We start from the raw sequence: 24,592 nt of genomic DNA on the forward strand, positions 1-24,592 counted from the left end.
CAATAGCAGAGAGTGAGAATGCTATGTTGTGGTTCACACTCATTTCCCAGAGTTCTTTCTCTGGGTGTAGCTGGTTCTACTCATTCCTGAACAATTGGAACTGATTTGGATCCTCTCATTGTTGAAGAGAGCCATGTCCATCAGAATTGATCATCGTGTAGTATTGTTGTTGCAGTATATAATGATCTCCTGGTCCTGCTCTTTTCACTCAACATCAGTTCATGTAAGTCTCTCCAGGCCTTTCTGAAATCATCCTGCTGATCATTTCTTACAGAACAATAATATTCCATAACATTCATATACCACAGTTTATTCAGCCATTCTCTAATTGGTGGGCATCCCTTCAATTTCTAGTTTATGGCCACTACAAAAAGGACTGCTACTAGAAATTCACTTCTGTGGGATTGAGTCAATCAATTAACTAGAATTAATTAAGTGGCTACTATAGGTGCCCAACAATCAGTCAAAAAACATTTATTAAGTACTTATGTGTCAGGGCTTGTGCTTAAGTGCTGACACATTCTTTCATCTCTAAAAGGCCTAGAGGGGGTACTTAGCTTAAACCAGTCAGGTTAGAGAGGAAGCTGAGTGAGGTAAGCATAGGCCAGAATGAGGGTAAAATAGATTTATCTAGTGGCAGGGTAGATTATCACTTGGTCCAGTATGAATCTGTTTGAACCTAAATCCTGGGATGCAGATCCCAAGGAGAATCTAAGAGCCCTTAGCCAATTTGAAATGCATCATTATCCCATTTCTAACAGAGGGAGTCAAGAAACCTGCATTCAAAAAAATCTAAGGATCTCAGATTTGGAAACAGCTGAAATTCCCTCAATAACAAGGGTTCTTAAATTGGGGTCCATGAACTCATTTTCAAAAAAAAGAGATCCGAAAAAGATCCAAGGCACAAACAAAGATTAAAAACACTTGTTTTATAATGTTTTTGACAAGTGATCATCTGAATCTGGGATGAAACACCTCTGATGACAGAGAACTCACTTCTTCCACAGAATAGTTCTAATAAAAAGATTTTGCTTACTCTAGGAGTGGGGAACTGTGACCCACGAGCCGCAAAAGGTGAAATCATTTGCTAAGGCAACTACAGGCAACAAAAAGCTGAAAGCTAGGTATAACAACTTGTACTTCTTGAGTTCTTAAACTGATAATTTTGTATTGCCTGTGAATGATGTTGTGAACATCTAAATGGTCTCTGGCAGAAAAAAGATTCCCTGGCTTACACAGAGAAAAACCCAAATATGCTTCTTTAGCCTCCCACCTATTGCTCCCAGCTGGTCCTTTTGGGATCAGACAGACCAAAGCTAGTCCTTATTCCAGGTGACAACCTTTCAGACACTTGAGGGTAAATAGCGTGGCCTTCCATCCACCACTTTCAAGTCTTCTCTTAAACTAAACAGCCCAAGTTCCTGGAGTTGAATTTTGCCTGACAGGATTCTGAGACACATCCTCGTATCCCTACCATCCAGCCTCCAGCCTCACCCCCAGGATCTTCATTGTAGGGCTGCAATAAAACAGGAGGACCTTGCACACAGTCGATGATGCCCAGCAACGTCCGGGTGAGCCGCAGCAATTCACTGAAGCTGTAGAAGCCAAAGTAGATGAGGTTGTGGGCCAAGCTGACAACCTGTAGCAGATTGTTGGAAAGAAAGAAAAGAAATAAGGGCAGAAGAAGGCTCTAGACTGGAGATGCACAGCTCAGGGAGGATGGGATTGGTTTTATCATCACAGGAATAAAAATAACTGCAACTTTGGAATTTTAAGGTTTTCAATAAATTTTCCTTATAATATAAACCTTCGAGGTAAGCAGTATATTATTAAGATCTTTTTAGAGGAGGAAATTAACATTCAGAAAAGTTAAAAAATTTGCCCAAGGTCATAAAGTAAATTCGAAGTCTAGTTTAGGATTAGAAGCAGGGGTTTGTTGGGGGGTCTTGTTTGTTTAAATTTTTTTCCCCATTGTACTACTCATTACCTCAAGAGGCATGAAAGACAAATAGTTCTAAGACACAGCTAGGAGGCACAGGGTTAGAGCCCTGGACCCAAAGTTAGGAAGACCTGAGTTTAAAACCAGCCTCAGATGCAAATTTCCTGTGTAACCTTGCCGAAGTCTCTCAGCCCCAGTTTCCTCCTCTGTAAAATAATAATAGTACTAATCTCAGGATTGTGGTGAGAATCAAAAATGTAGCTTGTACTTCTAAGACTCTAGTATAAATACTAGTTATATTATATGAAAAGTTTAGATAAATTCCTCAGTATGAGATTCTTGCTACTAGAAGAAACTTGACCTTTAAAGTAGTGCAGTGCATAGAGCACTGGATCTGGAATCAGGAAGACCCAAGTTCAAATCCAGCCCCAGGTAGGTAGTTGCTGTGTGACCCTGGGCAAGTCACTTAACTTTGCCTCGGTTTCCTTATCAGCTTTAAAATGAACTGGAGAAGGAAATAGCAAACTATTTTGGTGTATCTCTGCCTAGAAAACCCCAAATGGGGTAAGAAAGAGTTGGACATGACTGAAACAACTGAACAAGGTCTTTGAGAAGGACTGAATTCAGAGAATATACCTGTGCCTTTACATACCCATTCTGAGGTAGAAGACACTATGGTGTTATCCCAGGACAGAAAGTGCCATAGGCTTAGGATCCTAGGAAGCCAAACTTCTAGTGAACAAGGTAACATATCTGAAGTCAAGTTCTGAGTTCAAATCTAGCTTGGGTACTTAGGAATTATAGACCCGGAGCAAATCAATTAACTTCCCTCAACCTCAGTTTCTTTCATCTGTAAATAGCTGCAACATACCTCCCAGGAGAGTTGTGAGGATAAAATAAAATAATATCTATAAGTAGTTTTGCACACTTTAAAGCACAGTGTAAATGTTGGTTATTATTGTTACTATTATTATTAAACAAGGGGTAGTTTAGAGGTAGACTGGAAAGAAATCAGGCAGCAGTCACACAAAATACTAACTGGATTCTGTTTCTTATAATCTTTTTGTATTTAAAAAGAAGCTGACATATTAAGTTTGGAACAAGGGAGTATGCTAAGAGGAGCTTCTTAGCCCAGGAACTGGGGCAGCAAGGGAAGAGGATGAGTATGGGGGAAGGGGATGTCTGAGTTGCTGAAAGGTCATGTGGGGTGAGGCCTAATTGGAAGGAGGCTGAGAGAATCTCTAAACTAGCTGCATTGCTGCAATTGGGAGTGTGCTCTCTCTCCTTCACCCCCATCAGTTAATAGAGAAAAGCCCACCTTCAGGCAATACCCTCCAGATTTGCAGTATCCCCCTCATTATCAACCCTCCCCTTTGCTACCCAGGAAATGATTTAGACAAGGGGTGTTCTTTGAATCATAGAAGAATCACAGGATCTCAGAGCTGGAAGGGACCTCAGAGATCACAGTCCAGTCCCCTTATTTAGCTGATAAGGAAATGGGTGCTCAGAGCAGGAAATGACTCACTCATTGAGTTATTTCCAGAAAAGCCAGAACTAACAACTCACATTTCCATAACACTTTCAGATTTGCAAAGAGCTTTTCTCACACTGGCCTTTTGAGATAAGCAGGGTTACATTTCAGGGGTTTGGAGGTTTGAGCTGCTTTTTCTTTTTCTTTTTTTTTTTTTTCCTTTGTTGTTTGTGTAGACTCAAGATTTAATTGGCATTTTTAAATGAAGATGTCCCCCTTTACCGACACAGGTCAGCAATCCTTCTGAAGCCTCCTTGAGGCACTGAGAGGTGAGCATCCCACAGTAAGGATGGGTCAAGTACAGGACTAGGTCCCCAGGTCTCCCAAACTCTGAGGCTGCCTAAGCTCTACACTCCATCTCCCATCTGTGCAGAATGCTCCCCCTTCTAAAAACCCTGGCTTCCTTTAAGATTTGGCTAACAAGTCACTCCTATAGGAAGTTTTTCCTGATTTCCCTAAACACTTGCATTTTCTTTTCTAAAGTTATCTTCCATCAGCTCTCTGTGTCCCCTGATTGTACCTTTGTCTTTACATGTTGTCTTCCATTAGAATGAAAGCTGCTGGGGCAGCCAGATGTGGAAGTGGATAAGAGCAGCAGCCCTGAAGTCAAGAGGACCTGAGTTCAAATCCTCCCTCAGACACTTTAATACTTACTAGCTGTGTGATCCTGGGCAAGTCACTTAACCCCGATTGAGAAAGAAAATGGGAAGGAGAGGGAAGATGGGGAGGGATGGGGAGGGGCCAGGATTCAAATACAGGTCTTTTTACTCTTACATCTGGTGTTCTCTCTCTCAATGCTATGAAGGCATCATGGGCTTTGTTTGACCCTCCTTGAGAAGTGAATTTGATAGGGGTGAACCCTGAAACTGTGTCCCTTTTAATCTGTAAAAGAAGGGTGACCAGAGTCTCGGGCTCTTCCCTGGGAAAAGCATACCTTTCCCAGACAACACCCAGTTATCTGGCCAGAGATGTAGTCACATCCTCTATTGAGTTGAACATTAATTTGAGACCACTCCCAGTAGCTTGAACTCCCAAGATAAGTGATCTCTTTTCAATTGGAGATCTAAGCCAGGGCACTGACAACATTGAAGGAATCTCATTCAATTTTGAATGGCAGCCCAAGCCTCAGACTGCTAATAAAAGACAACTCTGAACCCCAAATCTTTGCAGAAGTCTAAAACAGGATTATGCTTGCCCAGGAAGCTCTCTTCATGCCAAAGCTGCCTGCCAGGACTTTTGCCCACTGTGAAAACATTCTCTTCTCAATGTTAACCTTTGTTATCTCCTTGACAGGACCTTTCACCATTAAGAAGTCTGTCTTTCCAGCAAAGCTGACTTCTCATTGCCAAACTCCTAATGAGGAGTTTTGCCCACTGAGAGAGCTTCTTTTTAGTGAACAATAAAATTCTCTTTTCTGCCACTCAGATTTTCGGGTTTGCAAATTCTTTCGCATTAGACCTGCGTCAACCAGAGAGGTTCCCCATCCCAATTCTAGCACCTCTTCACTACCACTAGCCTCACCACTTGCACTTCATCAAAATATAGAACCAGAGAATCTCAGCACTTCATTGATCAAATATTTAGTCTACCCCTACCTTAACATCGTTGACAAGTAGTCATCCAGCCTCTTTCTTAGCATCTAACAGAATCTTCAAAAATATTTATTGACTGATTTGTCATCCTATTCCTTGAGCTTTTTACTTCATGTAGTAGTACCATGCCCCCATTTCTCTTTAATAATAATAGCTAATATTTATATAGTACCTACTACGTGTGAGGCACTATGCTAAGCACTTTTGAATTATTATCTCCTTTGATTCTCACAACTCTGGAAGGTATTATTATCATTATTATCCCCATTTTATAGATGAGAAAACAGAGGTAATTAGAGATGAAATGAATTTCCCAGAGTCAAACAGCTAGTCTTGTGAACTCGGGTCTTCCTGACTTCAGACTAGCCTGTTTATTCACTGTGTTACTTAGCTGCCTGGCCACAAAGGTCCTACCTCAAAGGTGAGCTTGTTCTTCTCCTCGTTGGCAAAGGGCACAGCCTCACTGACTACATTGTTGAGATAGTCTTCTACAAACTCCATGGTATTAGCAAATTTATTCTTCTTATCATCCCGAGAATCATTGAGATTGGAATCATAGCTAGAAGAAAGATAGGAAGATGGGATCAGTTGGGAAGAATAGAAAGAAAGAAAGGGAGGTAAAAAAAAATCAAGCCCCCTTCTTCTCCTTTGGTTTTTTCCCCCACCTCAATTTAGTAGGGCATTCACTCTTCGGCCTCTGGCCCCAGGTTCCTTATTTCCTACCCTCCCCTCCTCATGGTCCCTTTGTTTCCCATAGACCAAGGCCTCACTCCTTGATGGTGATGGCTGTGGGGATCTCCGTCCAGAGGCGAGCAAACTTGACTGGGGTAACGAGTTCCTGGGGGTCTCGGTCCACATGCACATGCAACATGAGATGACAAAAGGAAGCACGCAGATCAAAGGGTAGCATCTCATCTGCCATACAAAGGAAGATCAGATCCACACCCAATTGTTGGGAGATCTCATGGATGGCCAGGTACTGACGGTCCAGACACATGCGGGCAAACAGCTTCAGCTGGTATCTGTGGTAGGGAAGAGAGGGAGAAGAATGGCAGAAGGGAGGATCACAAGGGCAGAAGGGGTGAGAAGAGGATGAAAGAGGAGTGAGGAATCACAAAATCTCAGAGCTGAAATGAATCTCAGATGTCCTCTGATTTGTACTTGAGAAGAGATCTTTGTCAATCAATAACAAACATTTAATAAGCACTTTCTGTAAGCCAGGCACTGTGTTAGAGGCTAATGACACAAAGGCAAAATCAAACAGTTCTTTCCTTCAATGAGCTTACATTCTACCCAAGGAGACCATAGATATATATTAGCATACACAAAGTAAACAGAAGATAATTTAGGGGTGAGAGCATTAGCAATTAAGGAGATCAGGAAAGGTTTCAACTGTTATTTGAGCTGAGATATGAAGGAAATAAGGGATTGTACAAGATGGATGAGAGAAGGGAATACATTTCAGGCATAGGAGGCACACAATGTAAAAGCACAGTTGGGAGATGGTGTGTCATGGGTATAAGGAACAGCAAGAAGACCAGTTCATCTAGTTGATGTGTGTGTGTGAATAATGTAATGTAGATTTTTATTAATTAAGGTCAGAAAAGTGAATAGGTGGAAAGCTTTCCATGCCAAATACAGCAGCTTATATCTGATCCTAAAGGCAATAGGGAGCCACTACAGTTATTGAGGAGGTGACTGATATAGTCAAATTTGTGCTCTTGGGGATTGGATTTTTTTGAGGAGGTTGTTTTGTTTTGTTTTGTAAAGAAAGGTCATTGGCAGCTGAAAAGATGATGGTTTGGAAAAAGAAACTTGAAGCTTTACAAAATCTCTGTCAAGTGGTCATGTAAATGCTGTTCAAAGACTTTTAGGTGAAGAAAATCCACTAATTCCCAAGGAAAATATATGATACTCAATAAATGTAGAAATATGTATCAAAGAATTGCATATGTTAACATATATTGGATTACTTGCCATATGGGAGAGGGAATGGAAGGAAGGGGGAGGATTTGGAGCACAAGGTTTACAAGGGTCAATATTGAAAAATTATCCATGAATATGTTTTGAAAATAAAAAGCTTTAATTAAAAAATATATATATGCTACTTTTGGACACGCTAGGTTTTTTTTTTTCCTCTTTTAGGGCAAATCCTGCTTTTCTGAAGCTTGCCATTGCTCCTATTTTATAGTATTAAGCAGAATAAATCCTGCCTCTCCTCTACCTAGAAGCTCTTCAGATACTTGGATAGAGCTTAAAAAGGGGCAACAAGTGGATGGGGGCAGGGAGGGGATGAAGTTAGAAGGGAGAGGAAGAAGAAAACTATGGGTGTATCTGCCCAGGATGAGTAAGCATGCTGTTCAGACTACAGTGGAAGGCATCTAGATTAAATGAGGAATCAGCAGCTTACAAGTCTTTCTTTATTCAAACTTCCAAACTTAGGGGGAAGGGGAAGCCACTAAGAAACAGTTACACTGAAAACTCAGATCAGCTAACACTTTGGCAGCGATTCATTGGCTATCAGCCCAATGAAAGAACAGGGCACAGAGCAATGGCCATGGGGAGAGGGAAGGAGGGAGCAAAAAGGCAGAGACTGGAGGAGATGGCATACAAGCTTCACTATCTCTACAATTCTACTGGGGACTGGTCTACTCCAAGCTTGCACACCATCTTTGGCACTATATCAGGAGCTATCTAGACCAAAACCTCTTAAACTGTGGATTGCAATCTCATATGGTGTCTCTTAACTGAATGTGGAGGTTGCAAAATTATGATTTTTCATCAGTTAACATTTGATTTGTATACCTATTTTATATACTTACATATCCAGTGTGTGAAAAGGGGTCTCAAGTGGGAAAAGTTTAAGAAACCCTAAGCTAAACAGTTTCGTGGTAGCATAGGTAGAATACTGGACTTGGAGTTAGGAATACCTGAGTTCAAACCCTGCCTCAGACTTTTATTAACTGTGTGAGTCTGAGCAAATCACTTAACTTTTATCTGCTTCAGGTTATTCATCTATAAAATGGGAAATCATAATCATAATCTTATTATTAGCATTTGTCCTTTCCAGATTATTGCGAGAGTCAAGTAAGGATTCTATGTAACATACTTTTCAAACCTTAAAGCACAATATTATTATGATCATTCTTAATGTTGATGATGATGATAATAATAAAACAATAATAAAAATTTTAAAAAATAAAAAAGTTATGGGATTGACCTATAAGGATGAGAGATCTATTTTGCATATCTTCTTCTATAAAGTAATTTAAAGCAAAAAGGAGGTAGTTTGCTCTGCTCCTCCCATAGAGGATAGAACATGAGCTGAGATGTGAAAGGAACTACAGATTTTAAGGGGTGGAGGTGAGGAGCAAAGGCATTCCAGTGTGGGTGGGGATGTGAAGTCAATAGAAAGGCACAGGGTTCAGTGGATTGGCTCGGATCCATGAAGCTACCTACCTATAATAGCTGAGCACATTCTCATCATGGGCATTGCCTGCCCTCGCCTCCTGGGCCAGCTGCCGAATGCTCTTCTCGTGGTGTTCGTTGTTCTTGTCACTCCAAGTCAGCCACACTTCCTCCTCTGAGTATTCAATGCTCAAGTACTCATGGGACTGAGACATTTCCTTCACTGGCCGTAACCTCAGAGGAAAACATCCAGTCTGGTTGGACTCCAGCTTGAGAACCCCATTCCAGAACCCTAACCCAAATGACTCCCATCCTGAAGAAATCAAAGAATATGAGTAATGGAAGAATGCCTTAAAATGTCTTAGTCTCCTGGGAGGATGCTGGAACCAGCTCAAATGGATTTGAGAGAACCAATTGTTTTAATTTTCAGTGTGAATATTTACAACCTCAGAAATCAAACATTACAAATAGATTGACTATTTCTGTTCATTGTCTATAAATAATGGAGTGATGGACAAATTTGTTAATATAGATTACATTTAAAAATTTATCTGAGCAGTCCTTTTTTTAGAGGGAGGGAAGTCTATTATTAAACATTTACCAGCACACTCCTAAAGTTAGAAGACTCCCTAAAAGAAATTCTTTTATTGTCATTTTTGTATATCATTAGAATCATAGAATTAGAATTAGAAAGTACCTTAAAGGCCACTGAGTTAATAGATGAGGAAGGTCTACTTATAAAACTTACTAGCTATGTGACCTGGACAAGTCACTTCACCCTAATTGCCTCCAAAAAAGAGAAGTAAAAGGGGAGAAGACCTAGTCCTTACTCTGTCTTGATGAGAATGTCGCTGTTCTTGGGATCCAGGACACATTTGCAGATGAGCTCCTGGGTGACAGGGATGGCAATGTGGTTGGACACACACAGGTCAGAAAGATAGTCCAAGAACCTTTAAGAGATGAGCAAAGAAGGAGTCAGCTTGTAGCAATTACCTGGGCTGCTCAGGGTGACCATCAGGGTCACACTACTAAGTGTCTAAGTCAGAATATGAATCCATTTTCTCAGTTTGAAGTCTTGTATTAGTTATCTACTCTGCCACCTAGCTAAATTAATGGTTTAATTAGCTACCTAAAAGACAGCTAATAAATGTTTCATTGATTGATTGACTCTGGAGAGAGTCAGAAGAGTCCTCAAAAATAATGGAGTCTGATTCCTACCCCAATCACGATCTTAGCTACAATACTCCCAACAAGTAGTCTTTAGTTCTGTTGTCAAAGACTTCTACCTACAGCCAAATTACTCACTCATAGCAGACTATTCCACACTTTGATAGTTCTAATCAGGCGTGAGAGATGGTACTTTTGGGTTGTCATATAATCTCCCCCACAACTTGCTGCCCAACTGATCCACTGGATTTGACTCAAGAATCACTTTGGCAATGACCTCACCAATTCTTCAAATAATTTTAGTGAAGTCACCAACAAGAAAGGAAAAGACAAATGAGTGGGAGAAGTGAAGTTCTGAGAATAAGTGGAGAGTCCCACAATCGTAGTCATGGCTTAATAGGAAAACAGAAGTCAAATGGGGAAGAAGAAGATTGAAGGATGGAGTCAACAGATACAAGAAGAAATTATATTGAAGGTGATTGGTGGTGAGAAGGATGGTGAGTGAGTGATGAATTAGAAGTAAAATGATAAGATGAAGAGATGACTAGAGAGGGGAAGTGAATGGAAGGTAGAGGGATGAATTAGAAGCTAATGAAAAATAAGAGGGATGAGATGAAGGCAAATGGAGAATAGAGAGGAGAGGAGAGAGTACAGGGGAATTAAAGATAGAATGAAGAGAAAGATATGAAATGCAGAGGAAACAGATAAGTTGAGAATTAATAGAAGATAAGGGGAAAAGAGAAGAGTGAGTAAAGAAGATGAATAGGACTAAGTTAACTTAGGTGTGAGTGAAAAATAGAAAATGAAAAGGGAAAGAAAGATAAGCAAAGCTGAGGAGAAGGAAAGAAAGTAATTTAAGAATGAATGAAGAAATAGAGAGATGAGACAGAGTGAATGGAAAAGTAGAGGGGAATATTGGAAATATAAGCGAGGGACATATGGCAGAAAAAGAGTAGTCCCCTGACCTGGGCTCCCTATTCTTGCGCACGAGGCTCACAAACGTTTCCACTTCTGTCTTAGTAATGTGCTTCTCCAAGAGTTTCCGGTTGTTATGCAACAAGGCGGTGATGGTGTCCTCAGCAAGGATGTCATAGCCAATCTGAGACTGCATCATCCCAAACTGCTTGGCTATATGCTCCTGGAAAGGATGGAGTTGGAGAAAGATCAAAAAGAGTTAACACTAGGTACTTAGGTTCTGCCCCACAATTCTCCCTTCTCCCTAAACCATCAAGGGCAGATGGGGGGAAGGGGAAAGGAGAGAAAGCAAAAACTAAACAGGGATTAATCTATGGGGAAAAGACTCTGGCCTTGAAAGCCAAACAGAAGAGTTTGAACTTTACTAGGGAGGCAAAAGAAAGAACTAGAATGATAGTGGAAAGAACATTGGCTCCAGAGTCAGAGAGAGTCGGGGTCCAAATCCTACTTCTGACAATTACTACCTTTGTGCCCTTGTTGAGGTCCCTTCCAACTCTTTTACATCTATAATCCCATAAGATTTTTGAAAAAGAATGATAGGATCAGAGGTGCACAAGAGGAAGATTATCCCAACAGTTCGTGAAAGCTGGATACAAGAGGGAAGAAGGCAGAAAATCTGAAAGAAGCCACAGGTTAGACAAGCAGCAACAAATGTCTAAACTAGGGTGGGACTAATGGTGATAGAGGGAAGATGAGAGATAAAGGAACTAAGGTAGGGATAATTAGACTTGTGATATGAGGTGAGAAGATGGAGAAGGACTGAAAATAAATTTGGGAGATCCAGTGAAATGGAGTTCTAATGACAAAATCTGTTTAGAAGTAAAGATTATAAGTTCAGCCAAGGAGCCAGCAAGCTTTCCTGATGGCCCAAAGTGTTCTAATCCCTCCTGGCCATTACCAGAGAGCACTGGATCCAGAGATGGGACTGGTGAAACAGGGTTAAAGTGGAAAGAGCAAGCCCACCTGGTTCTTGCGGTAGTCCTCCTGGGAATGCCTCAGGACACGGTAGCAAAGGCGAAACATGTGTTGGTAGGGAGCGTTCTTCTGGTCTGATAACTCCTCCAGCCTCACCAGTGGACCTTCCCCACCTTTATCCCGAAATGGAGCCTTCAGGATTCCAAAGATCTAGGGGATCAGATAACGGGAAGAGGAAAAAAAAAAAAAAATGAAGCCACCCTTGGTCCTACAGTCATCCTACTCATCAGCCTATCCTAAACTTTAAACTTAATCTTAAAACTTTTTTTTACCTATTTATTTTTATTCTGAACTTAACACCTTTAGGCATCTCCAGATACATAGTAAACATGAAAAAGAGGACTGTATACGCTCTCTATTATGTACAGCTTGACTCTTTTTAAACACAGAATAGATTTAAGTTGTAGTTTCCAAAACTGACCTGATTATATTTCTTTCTGGACTTGTTTTCTCTGCCTTAAAAAAAAGTGCCTTAATGATCCTTTTTTCCCTTTCTTATTGTCCACACTCTATTCCCCTTCACCCTCCCCTCCCATCCACCACCATCAGACAGACAGACAGATTGGAAGGGAGTGAGGGAGAGAGAGAGGGAAGAAGGAAGGAAGGAAGAAGGGAAGGAGGAAAAAGAAAAGCCCTGGTGACAAATATGCATAGTCAGAGAAAGCAAATTGCTGCTTGACCATATCTGAAAAATATATATCTTATTCTGTATCCTTCCGCATGATTTTTAGTTAGTCACTGCACTTGATCAACAGTTCTCAACTAACACAGATTCTTTCCCTTGTTCCAATGCCTGATACATTGGAAAGAGCAAGGACTATGGAATCAGAAAACTTGGATTCAAGCCTTTCCCTTTATTCTTATTATCTCTGTAACTTTAAACAATGGAGTCTCAATTTCCTCATCTGTAAATTGAGGCAGTCAGACTTGATGCACTCTAAGGTTTCAAAGGCCCTAGTTGCCTATTCAACTAGGCAATACATTGCCTAGTATTACATCTAAGTCTAACCTTAACTGTATTCCTCACTTTACTCATAATTCTAATCCTTCAACACAATGCTCATTTTAACATCAATCTTAAACTCTCTACTTAAATCTTAACTCTCACAATGGAAAACCACTTGGTTTGGGGCTTAGTGGCTCTAGTTTCAAATCAGCTCCTGATTTGATCAGGAATAATATTCTCAGTTCCCTCATCTGTAAAATAAAGGGATTGGACTAGATGTCTTCTGAGATTCTTTCCAGCTTTACATCTATAATCCCATGACTCTTCTAATGCTGCTCCCTTAAACCCATCCCTAGCATTATTCACTCTTTCCAGAGGAGAGGAGCATTTGGAAGAGAAATAGTTCATTCTGGGTTGATTTACAAATGAAATGTGATATTCTATTCCAGACCTGGATTCGAGGTTGGGGATTACATCCTGTAGAGAAATTTGGAGTCAAGGAGGGGAAGACTCACAAAGAAGCTAAATACAAATACAAACACAGATACACACCTGTTTGAGTATGTTCTGCTCCCGCATCAGTTTCTGCCGCTCTCGGTTGGGCTTGGTCACCATGATATCTAGAACGCTCTGCCCATTGTTGGGGACATCACTGACAAAGAAGACCAGATCCTCCAGCAACTGGATGACAAATCTAGGAACAAGTTAAAAGTGCTTAAGAAATACCTGGTGCTTTTCCCTATCAGAATCAATCTATCAGCATGGAGCTCATGATCTGTTCACAGCAGCAAAATAAATCTCTATGGGGTCAATCCCTGCTGGAAAATATCCAGCAACACAACAGAAGTAGGTTTAAATTCTTAATTCTAGCATTCAAGGCTCTCTACAGTTTGAGCCCAATCTACCTTTCCAGCTCTAGCTCCCAAACCACACAAAGTAGTTCCCTACACAAAACTTCCTGCACAAATAAATGGGTTTTCTCATTCTGTACACGCCTTTCCTCTACACCTCTCTTTGTGGTATTCTCCCTCCCTAGAACAACCTTCCTCTCATTTTGTAACTAAGTAATTCTAGTCTCTAAGCACATAACCAGCATTTTTCAGAGACTGCAATAGAACTCAGGTCTTTCTGACTCAGAAGCCAGATCTTTATCTATTATGCTTTACTGCCCCTCGCAAATCAGAAAAATGTCTCCAAATGAAGGTGGTATTTGGATAAGATTGCCTCTAACTTCTTCAATCTAGTGATCCTGTACCCTAAGTACAATGCTTTGCAGACTATACAATGCTAGGAAAGTGTGAATTACTAATGTTATTTTCAAGACTGGGGCATGAGACCCAATGGCTCAAGTGATGCTAGACTGGAGTCCTAGAGACCAGTTAGGAAACTATTAGTGTAATCCCAGTAAGAAGCAAGGTAGAAGTATTTGGAATTAAAATTTTTAAATGAATATTAAAATTGTGTTTACACTTGGAATTGGAAAATAAATAAAATGTTTTTTAAAAAGAAGAATTGGGGCAGCTAGGTGGTGCAGTGGATAGAGTACCAGTCCTGAAGTCAGGAAGACCCAAGTTCAAATCTGGCCTCAGATACTTAACACTCCTTCTACCAGTGAAGTTTGAGCACTTTCTCTGCAATTTATCATCTTAGTCTACTATGGAGAAGTCAAGTGACTTACTCAAAGTCACATAGTATGTATCAGGTAGGTCTTAAAGCCAAGTTTCCTGGCTCCATGATTTCTCTCCTCTGCTACCATATAAATAAGACAGCTAAGTGGTGCAATGGATAAAACACTGAGTCTGGAGGAAAAACCTGTTTGCTTTAGTTTCCCTAATCTATAAATTGACTTGGAGAAGGAAATGGCAAACCACTCCACTATTTTTGTCAAGAAAAGATTCAGACAATATTAAATTTCTAAACAACAACCATGTAAGTGGTAATAATTCATAAATCTATAATTCTCACAATAGAGGCAGATGATTGGATATGGGAGGTTAAGGAAGAAGTTAGAATCAAAGATGATTCTAGGATACTGGCAAATTTTTAACAAGTAAGTGTCCTTCAAAAACAACCCTAGACTTTTAAGATTAATCTGCATTAATTTTCCTAAATATAGAAAATCAGCAAAACAATAAATCAACTTACAGCATATGCTTTTTTCTGAGATGTAAATGCTAACACTGAATATTTAACAATTGGCTCCCTTAAGCAAGTAAGAGCTGGTTCAGCAATTTCCTGCTCAAGGGGATTCCCTGATTATCCCTGCTACACTTATATTCAACTTAAATGTGCCTCTCTGCAACTCACCCAACCTCATATTTCCCTGTTCTGCCCTTTAAAGATAAACAGAACAAATCTAATTATTTACCTTCTATGGGGCTGGCCTTAAAATATTTGAAAACAGTTATTGTGTTCCTTGAAGAGTTTTCTCTTTCTCAGACTAAATATTCCCATCTCTTAAATAAATTAAGAAATCCTCAATTTTATAAACTCCATTAATCCATTAAGGATGATTTTAGGGACAAAGACACTGATCTCACTGACTACTTAAGAAGACAATCAGTTGATAACCCACATGCCCAAGGGGGCTACCTGCGGTCATTCTGGCTGATGAAACCCTCATTGAGTTTCTCCACAGCACTGGCCAACATAGAACTGGCATCATTGGCAAAGTCAAGGTCTCGGATCTCAGAGACGGGCACAGAGACGATGGCAAAAGCTTCTTTGTCTTCCTTGGTGGGGCAGGTGCCCAGCTGCAACAACCTGGGGTTAGCCTAATCCCATAACCTCCCCTCAACAGCCATTCTCCTTTCTCTATCCCTTTCCCTTCTTCCCTCCCTCTCCACTGTCCTGAGGGGCTGGAAGGTACCATGAGTCGGATGGGCCGCTCCTCCTCTATGTCAATGGGGACGTTTGTGCTCTGGATCCAAGTATTGGTACAGAGATGGCGCAGGCGGACATAGGAGTTTCTGCCACAGAGAGTTTGGGATCATACAAAGGTTATGAGTCATAGAGAGGTCAGTGGTCACCTAATGGTCCGAGGATACCTGGGAACTGGGCAGAGGCTCATGGGATGAGGGGAGATGCAACGTGGCAAAGAAGTGGTAGGCCATGATATAATCTCCCTCTTGTCCAGCAATTTTTAATTTTCTAAAAAGCCCTGTGTACAGTGAGGTATCATAGGTATTATAATCCTGTCTCACAGAGAATGGTTTGGAGAATGGAAATGACCTGAAGGTGACACAACTACTTGGTGACAGAGGTAATACTAGAACCCACTCTCAGGCCTAAACAAACATCACATATAACACACCAGGTAGAAGACACAGGGTAAGGGATGTTCCATCATCTTTGAAGAAGCACCATTATCCATACATACCTTCTTTGCCCTGTTTCTCTAGTGTACAGTGCTGGACTTGAAGTCAAAGACTTCAATGTAAACTGGCCCTGGTACAGGGCATTGAGAGTGTACTAGCTGTACGGCCTTGAGCAAGTCACTTTGGCTCTGGGCCCCAATTTCCTCATCAGTAAGATGATGGCTTCAGACATGACTCTAAGGTCCAACTCTAGATCTATAGTCTTATGATAGTGCTGGGATCCTCCTCTCAGGTCAGGAGTGAGAGGGACAGAGTGAGTGAGGAAGGCAAACCTGGGCACAAAAGAATCAGTCTTCTGGAGTGTGGTGGGATCGAGCTCAAAGAGGGAAGCAATATCATTCCCGTGGGGCACAGCCACAAGTCGGTATTTGATATTCTCGCCAGCATTTCTTCGACCAGTTCTTCCCTGGGATGCCTAAGGGAAATAGGACCTCCTGAGACCTCCACCCTTCCCGCCTCCATCAGCATTAGCTTCTGAGACTTTTTAGCCTCCTCTTGTACCCACTACTTCAGGGGGTCTAGAGCTTCCTTCCAGCTTCTGGCTGCTTGATCCAAATCCCTGTCTGTGGAAGCCCTTTACACTTACACTCCAATTACCTAACAAACATGTATTAAGCACCTACTATCTACACAAAACTAAATATAAGAAGACGGTCCCTGCCCTCCAAAAGCCACTTACAGTTCCTGTAGCTTTTGGTTCTCCTGAATCACCCTTGTAGCTGGGGTTTTCCTAGAAAAAGAACAAAGAATATTAACTGGTCTGCTCTATCAAGCTCAGTGAAATAATAGCTAGTATTTATCTAGCATTTTCAGGTTTGCAAAGCACTTTCACGTATGTTTTCACTTAATCCCCACAATCGTGGGAGATGAATGCTAGTATTATCCCCATTTTATAGATGAGGAAATTGAAACTGAAAGTGGCTAAGCAACTTGCCCAATTTATAAGCTGGTAAGTGTCTCAAGCAGATTTAGAAATCAGATCTCTCTTCTGATTCTAAATCCAATACTCTATGTACTGTACTACCTCCAGTTAGGCCTACAAAGGACTTTTTTAAAGCACCAAACAATGCCCAAACCACCCTGGAATAGAAGATGAGAAAATATCTACAAATCCCCAGGGATAAGATAGGTGTTTCCTCATTCTCACATATTTTAAGCCATAGCTGTCAGCCTAAATACTAACTTCCTACTTCCAAAAGAAATTAGAGATTTAGGAGATCATCTAATCTAAACCCCGATTTTGCAGATGAGAAAACTGTGGCCTAAAGAGGGAAATGGACCTGCCCGTGTTCATACAGGTAATAAGCTTACTCCCCCAACTTCCTCCCAATCCTCCCCTCCACACACCACACCCTAACAAGGCAGAGCAGTAAGAGAGAACCCAAGAACTACAGAAATCTTCTCCCAGGTTTCTTCCCCCATATTCCTTCATAACACATACAGGTATGCACATATATTTAAAATGCACATATACAATGAAAATTATGGAATATTACTGTTCTGTAAGAAATGACCAACAGGATAATTTCAGAAAGGCCTGGAGAGACTTACACGAACTGATGCTGAGTGAAATGAGCAGGACCAGGAGATCATTATATACTTCAACAACACTATATGATGACCAGTTCTGATGGACCTGGCCATCCTCAGCAACGATCAACAAATCATTTCTAATGGAGCAGTAATGAACTGAACTAGCTATGCCAGAAAAAGAACTCTGGAGATGACTAAAACCATTACATTGAATTCCCAATCCCTATATTTATGCACACCTGCATTTTGATTTCCTTCAGCTTAATTGTACAATATTTCAGAGTCTGATTCTTTTTGTACAGCAAAATAACGTTTTGGTCATGTATACTTATTGTGTATCTAATTTATATTTTAATATATTTAACATCTACTGGTCATCCTGCCATCTAGGGAGGGGGTGGAGGGGGGGGAAGAGGTGAAAAATTGGAACAAGAGGTATGGCAATTGTTAATGCTGTAAAGTTACCCATGTATATATCCTGTAAATAAAAGGCTATTAAATAAAAATTTTAAAAAATGCACATATACAGGTATATTAGCATATGCACACAATTCTAAGCTGTTTTATATGCATGTGTGTGTATCACTTATGTACATATGCCAGAATACTTAAACACACATATAAATTCATGCATATATTCAAATCTGTGTTCACAAATGTTTTTACGTTTATACAAACATACATGTAAAGACATACAACGTCAACGCATCTCAGTCTCCTGTCCTCACCTCTGCTGCCAGATAATTGCCTGTGGCTAGGTGTTTGAAGCGATACAAGCCATTCCAGTGACCAGCCCCTCCACGACAGGGGTCATGATGCACAACCTAAGAGAGAATCATAGAAACTGAGAAATGTCAAGGTGTGCTCAGATCCAAGGGGAGTGGGAAAATATAAGCCCAAGAAGAACAAGTTACAAGTGAAGGCTGGAACGGGCAGAAGAGGGTGACCTCAAAGAACTTAGACACTCCACTCCTATCCCTGGGGCTCCTGGAAGAGCTAGACCTAGTGATTTGGAAGATATTAGCTTTTTTCCTATAGGATTATAGAAGAAATGGAAATATTAGGAGTCAGGGACCTAGAGTTTGAGAAATGAGAGGGGTTGCAGATTAGAGTGGGGAGATGGGGTTCAAAGTGCTGATAATGGAGGTAAGGGCTAGAGAAAACTTTATGGAAAGGGAGTAATGATTCAAGAACTGGAGCTAGAAAAGATTAAGAGTATTGGTCTGGCCTCAGGAGCTAGGGGTTCAAGATAGAATTGGGGTTCTTGGGTTAAAACAACAATAACAACTGGTATGGACATGTTTTACATTAAAGGAAGTTTACACAAACAATATGGTGGTCAAATTAGTGAGTATGAATGTCAGGAACTGGGCTCTGGGGTTCTGAGGAACTGCATCCTCAGGATCTCACCTCCACCTCCCAAAGTGCGTTGGAGCTGGTGGCTGAAGTGGCAGACTGGCGCAGGGTGGTACGGAGAAACACCTGTAGCTTGCCCTTGTACTCATCACATGTTAGAAACTTCTCCTGTTCAGCATGGAACAAACGCACTACATCTCCCTGCAAATAAGAAGGGGGAAAGAAGAAAGGCTCAAAGTGGAGTTCAGGGTTGTTTTATGGGATAGATCCAAAGGGTTTCAACCATGAAGCCTTCTTGCTGCAAGTGAATCCCTGAGGAAAAGGCTGTGGCTTCTATAATTTAGTTCATGGTCTGAGAATTTTTTCCCCTATGCTTCATAGAATCACAGAATATTAGAATCAGAAAATAACCTCAGAGACTACCTCATCCCCAAAAAAATGCCCTCTATAGACCTACTAAACAAGTGGTCCCCAAGCTTCTAGTTGAAGACCACTAAGGAGGTAGACTGACCAATGCTTTTTTTTTGCGGGGGGGGAAGGCAATTGGGGTTAAGTGACTTGCCCAGGATCATACAGCTAGTAAGTGTTAAGTGTCTAAGGGCAGATTTGAACTCAGGTCCTCCTAACTCTAGGACCACTGTTCAATCCACTATGCCATCTAGCTGTTTCTACCCTTCAACACTTTAGACAGTCTCTTGCACTTGGGGGAAGTTCTACCTATGAGGAAGCTTTTCCCAATACCAAACTTAATGTGGTCTCTTCACAATTTTCATCCATTGCTCCCCTTTCTGCCTTCTGGGAACCAATGTATTCCCTCTTTCACACATCAGCCCTTCAAATATTTGAAAGCAGCTATTGTGCTCTTTCTGAATCTTTTCTTCTTCTGGTTAAACACATCCCTAGTTCCTTCCACTCATATTCATACGTCACAGTATCAAGGTCCTAAAATATCCTCATTGTCTTCCTCTGGACATTCTTCAGTCTATTAATTTTCTGAAACCATAAGGACCAGAAATGAACACAATGAGCTTCTTCAAAACAAGACCCATTCATCAGAGGGAGGAAGGGAGGAAGAAGGGAGGGAGGGAAGGAGAAAGGAAGGAAGGAAGGGAGGAAGAGAGGAAGTGAGGGAGGGAGGGAGGAAGAGATAAAAAAACTGCACATGAGAACTACATGTTCTACAACATGAGAAAGTCTGTGGGGCATAAACTTCTCAGCTCAGTATTTGAAGCCTTCCATGCTTTGATCCTAACCCACCTTTCTATGTTTATTCTGTCTCTCATGTTTTAAATTTTGCTATTATCTTTGACCAATTGACAGATCTTTCTCCCTCATTCCCCACATCAAATCAGTTGTTAATTCTATTGAATTCACCTCTGCATTCACATCTCTCCCCTCTCTTCTATTCCTACTGCTAGCATGATGGCCCTGGTCCTCATTGCTATCCCCTCAAATTAGAGGATTACAAGTTTTCTAGAGCTCTTCTCATTCCTATTCTTTTTCAATTCCAATAGACTGTGATAGATATATAGTATAGAGAGAACAGATCTATCGTTATTTAATAAAATAGTGATAAAATTGCTATGATCCTACCAGTATATTCTATTTTCTTCTGTGCATTTTAAAATTCAATGTCTTTCATGTTAATGCCAAACTAATCTTCCTAAGAAACAGATCTGGTTAAGTCTCCTAGGAAGAAATCAAAGCTACCAAGTCATAGGAGAAATGCTCTAAGCAAACAATAATTAGAGAAATGTAAGTTAAAACAACTCTGAGCCCTATTCACACCTTTATCTTCCAACCAAACTGAAGGACTTTCTGGCCTCTAAAGAGGTCCTATGCTCTTCAGCCTCAGCACTTTTGTAAAGGTGCTTTTACCTTTGGCTGGAATGCCGTCCCACCCTCCCTCGGCATGGCAAAAGCCAACTCAACTCCTCTTTCCAAGAAGCCTTTTCTGATATCCAATCCAGTAAACACTTATTAAGTACCTACTATGTGTCAAGCATCGTGGTAGGGAATTAAGATACAAAGGCCCCACCTTCAACAAGCTTACTGCAAAATAAGTACAAGGAAATTTGGTAGGGGAGGCACTAGCAGCTGGCACTCAGGGAAGAGGTGGCATTTGAGCTGAGTTTTGAAGTAAACCACAAATTTTGTGAGGAGCATTGAGAATTATACTTGGAGCATGAGAGATGTCTGTGCAAAAGTCCAAATATATGGACTAGAATAACATTTCTCCTCTTCAACTGACTTCAACTGACAAGTGTACAAAATATTTTCAAACTTTTTTGAAATTGTAGTTTATCATCCACTTGTAACTGTAATTTGCTGTTATAAAATATTGCCCAGGTCTATAACATATAACTTATGTTTTAAGTTTGTATATCTATGAATCTGCAACTTCAATATATTTTGTTTTATAACTTTGTAATGTACTTATGTGAATTGTTACAGTTATTTATAGAGTTCCACAAGGACTGTCTTATTTAAACCTTGTATCTTCCCTGGGGACTAGTATAATACTATGCATATAGTAGGCACTTAATAAATATCTGTGTATAAAGTGATTTAATTGTTTTGGAAGAGTAATCTGGAATTATGCTCAAAGAGTTATAAAACTGTGTTTAACCTTCAACTCAGCAAACTCCTATCAGGTCTATTTTCTAAGGTGATCTGGAAGGGGGCAAAGGAAATGAACCTGTATGTTCTAAAATATTTATTAGCAACTCTCTTTATAGTGGAAAAGAACTGCCAATTGAGGGGATGCCCATCAATTGGGGAATAGCTAAACAAGTTGCTGAACATGATTGTGCAGTAAGAAATGATTATTTGAGGGCCAGCTACTTGGTGTAGTTGATAGAGCACCAGCCTGAATTCAGGAGGACCTGAGTTCGAATCTGACCTCAGACACGTAACACTTAGTGGCTGTGTGACCCTGTGCAAGTGACTTGACAGCCAATTGCCTCAGTAAAAAATTTTTAAAAAATAAAGAAATTATGATTTTAGGGAAACATAGACTACTTTCAAGAAAAAAAATCCCATAATGAAGAACAAAATGAGCAGAATCAAGAAAATGTCACAGCAATAGCAATATTGTTGCAATAATAATTATGAATAAATTATTTTGAATATATTGATATTCAAATCAACTACAAAAGACTTATGAATGAAGATGTTATCTACCTCCAGAAAAAAGTATAATAAATAGAAGTATGTATAGTATGGTTTTGTGTATGTGTGTGTGGGTATGTGTGTGTAATGATAGCCTATAGTGTGGCATGGGGAGGGAGGAAAGGAAAAGTGTGTGCAGCAGAGAACAAATAAGCACAGAAAAGCAGGATAGTTTTGAAAATTATGTATAATATTAATTCATAGTTTCATATTGAATCATCTTTTTTGTGTTGTGGTTTTTTTGGGGAGGGGGGTTATATTTAAGTTTAACATCAATCAAAAATTTTAAAAATAAAAATAAATAAATGTCTGCCTAATGCTAATTCCCTTTATGCACCTTAGAATCCAGCCAAACTGGACTAGTCACAATTTTCCAAATATACTGAACATTTTATATTCTCTTCGGTCATTCAAAACTCAGCTCAAATGGCTTATTTCTTCCAAAGCCTTCCTTCCCAAGAGTGATCTCACTGTTGTCAAAATTCACACAGCATTGTCTGTACTTTTCTTATAACACTAATCACTTTCTGTCAAATGTATTGTGGACGTTTCTGAGCATACTTTCTTCCCAACAACGGACTGTCAGTTTCTTGAGAATAAAGACCATTTATGAGTCATTTGTGTATTCCTTACAGGGTCTATGTTTTTCTAGGCTTTTTTTGTCCAACAGGCTTTTGGTTACCTACCCATTCCCCTCCTACTGCTTGGGACCCCTTCTGTTCTACCCAGCCTTTTCCCTGGTCCCTTCTATTTTTGGAAATTTTCTATGACAGAGAAACTTCTAGTCTCCCAGGTGATTGAGCTTCTCTGCCTGGGACCTTATGGGAAATAAACCAGACTGGGCTAAGCAAAGGATCCTTTTCTTCCTATAAATACCCAAGATCCTCTGACCCCAGAGCATGAAAAAGATGTCTTATGACAGAAGGTCTGGACTACTGAATTCTCCTTTTTCTTCCCACTGTCTGGAAACCATACTATCTGAAACTCCTGGGCAACAATATCACTGGTTATATCCCTTCCCAATCCTGTTCTGGAGTTCATATTTAGTCACTTCAGTTATGTCTGACTCTATATGACCCCATATGAAGTTTTCTTGGCAGAGATACTGGAGTGGTTTGCCATTTCCTTCTCTAGCCCATTTTACAGATGAGAAAACTGAGGCAAATAGGGTTAAGACTTGCCCAGGGGCATACAACTAGTAAGTGAGAGGCCAAATTTGAACTCAGGAAGATAAGTCTTCCTTTTAGTAGGCCCAGCACTTCATGCACTGTATCTCCTAGCTGCCCCACTTAAAAAACATAGAGATTATAAATTTGGAGATAGAAGAGACCTTCACCAAGACAAGGAAGCCTCTTATATCCCAAAGAGATCTTAAAGAAAGGAAAGGGACCTGTGTGTGCAAGAATGTTTGTGGCAGCCCTTTTGTAGTGACTAGAAACTGGAAACTGAGTGGATGCCCATCAATTGGAGAATGGCTGAATAAATTGTGGTATGTGAATGTTATGGAATATTATTGTTCTGTAAGAATAATACAGCGAAAGAACTCTGGGAGATGACTATGAACCTACATAGTTCATATGTAGAATGAACTACATATTCTACATAGTAGATTTCCCAATCTACATAGAATTGTATGTATTACATAGAATTCCCAATCCCTATATTTTGTCTGCCTGCATTTTGGATTTCCTTCACAGGCTAATTGTACCCTATTTCAAAGTCCGACTCTTTTGTACAGCAAAATAACTGTTTGGACAGGTATACTTATATTGTATTTGACTTATACTTTAACATATTTAACATGTATTGGTCAACCTGACATCTGGGGGTGGGAGTGGGGGGAAGGAGGGAGAAAATTGCAACTAAAGATATTGCAATTGTCAATGCTGAAAAATTACACATGCATATAACTTGTAAATAAAAAGCTATAATTAAAAAAAAAAAAAAAGACAACGAAGCCTCTGCAAAGCAGAAAGGTCAGAACCAAGAGGCTAACAGCAATGTGTACCCACCTGGGATGGGAGAAGTGATGAAAGTGTGATTGTAATAGAATGTGTTAATTATTTACACTAGCTTGTTAAAATTTAGTTCATCAATCAGGCACCTTTTCCAGACTATCAAATAGATTTCACAAATGTTTTATTCCTTTGGCCTGAATTCTCAGGTTACTTGGGTTTATTCTTGTGTTCCACTTTTAAGTCAACTCTCTTCATAGCTACCCTGAATCCTAACTTAGTGGTGTCATCCTGCCAAGAAAATCCCCTAAATTCCCCTGAATTAGGCTTTCTCTTTTCTTTCTGTTCTTTGAAATTTTTTTTTCTAATGGCTGCTCCCAAACGCCTCCATCAATTTCATTATTTAAACATTTTGCTAACTTTTTTTGTTTTTACATCACAGTCAATTATGAATATGTCATCACTCCCAACAGAGTCTTTTGGAACAAAGAAAAACAATTAAGCAAAACCAACAGATCCAATAACTTTGTTTGGCAGTATATACACTATTATGTACCCATAGTCCCTTACCTCTCTATCAAAAGGATAAAATTGGTTCCTCATCTCTTTTCAGCGGCCAAAATTGGGCATTACAATTACTAAGCATCTGGCTTCCTTTTTGTATTAT

The 24,592-nt window shown here is 40.1% G+C and overlaps 1 protein-coding gene across 4 annotated transcripts in view; it reads right to left on the bottom strand.

Annotated features, from left to right (window-relative positions):
* The window catches only part of ITPR3 (inositol 1,4,5-trisphosphate receptor type 3), a 145,223-nt gene that overhangs the window by 45,698 nt on the left and 74,933 nt on the right, over positions 1–24,592 (bottom strand). For all 4 annotated transcript variants that reach the window (XM_031965057.1, XM_031965056.1, XM_031965055.1 and 1 more), the window contains 14 exons: positions 18,854–19,000; positions 18,172–18,267; positions 16,590–16,640; positions 16,183–16,325; positions 15,403–15,502; positions 15,126–15,286; positions 13,086–13,227; positions 11,576–11,737; positions 10,603–10,775; positions 9,301–9,420; positions 8,522–8,704; positions 5,833–6,084; positions 5,477–5,621; positions 1,495–1,639 (listed from right to left, as the gene is read on the bottom strand). In XM_031965057.1, the coding sequence (XP_031820917.1) occupies positions 1,495–1,639; positions 5,477–5,621; positions 5,833–6,084; positions 8,522–8,704; positions 9,301–9,420; positions 10,603–10,775; positions 11,576–11,737; positions 13,086–13,227; positions 15,126–15,286; positions 15,403–15,502; positions 16,183–16,325; positions 16,590–16,640; positions 18,172–18,267; positions 18,854–19,000 (2,020 nt within the window). The remainder of the gene's footprint in view (positions 1–1,494; positions 1,640–5,476; positions 5,622–5,832; positions 6,085–8,521; positions 8,705–9,300; positions 9,421–10,602; positions 10,776–11,575; positions 11,738–13,085; positions 13,228–15,125; positions 15,287–15,402; positions 15,503–16,182; positions 16,326–16,589; positions 16,641–18,171; positions 18,268–18,853; positions 19,001–24,592) is intronic.

Source organism: Sarcophilus harrisii, chromosome 4 (genome assembly GCF_902635505.1).
Source record: "Sarcophilus harrisii chromosome 4, mSarHar1.11, whole genome shotgun sequence".
In the NCBI taxonomy this organism is placed as follows: Eukaryota; Metazoa; Chordata; class Mammalia; order Dasyuromorphia; family Dasyuridae; genus Sarcophilus; species Sarcophilus harrisii.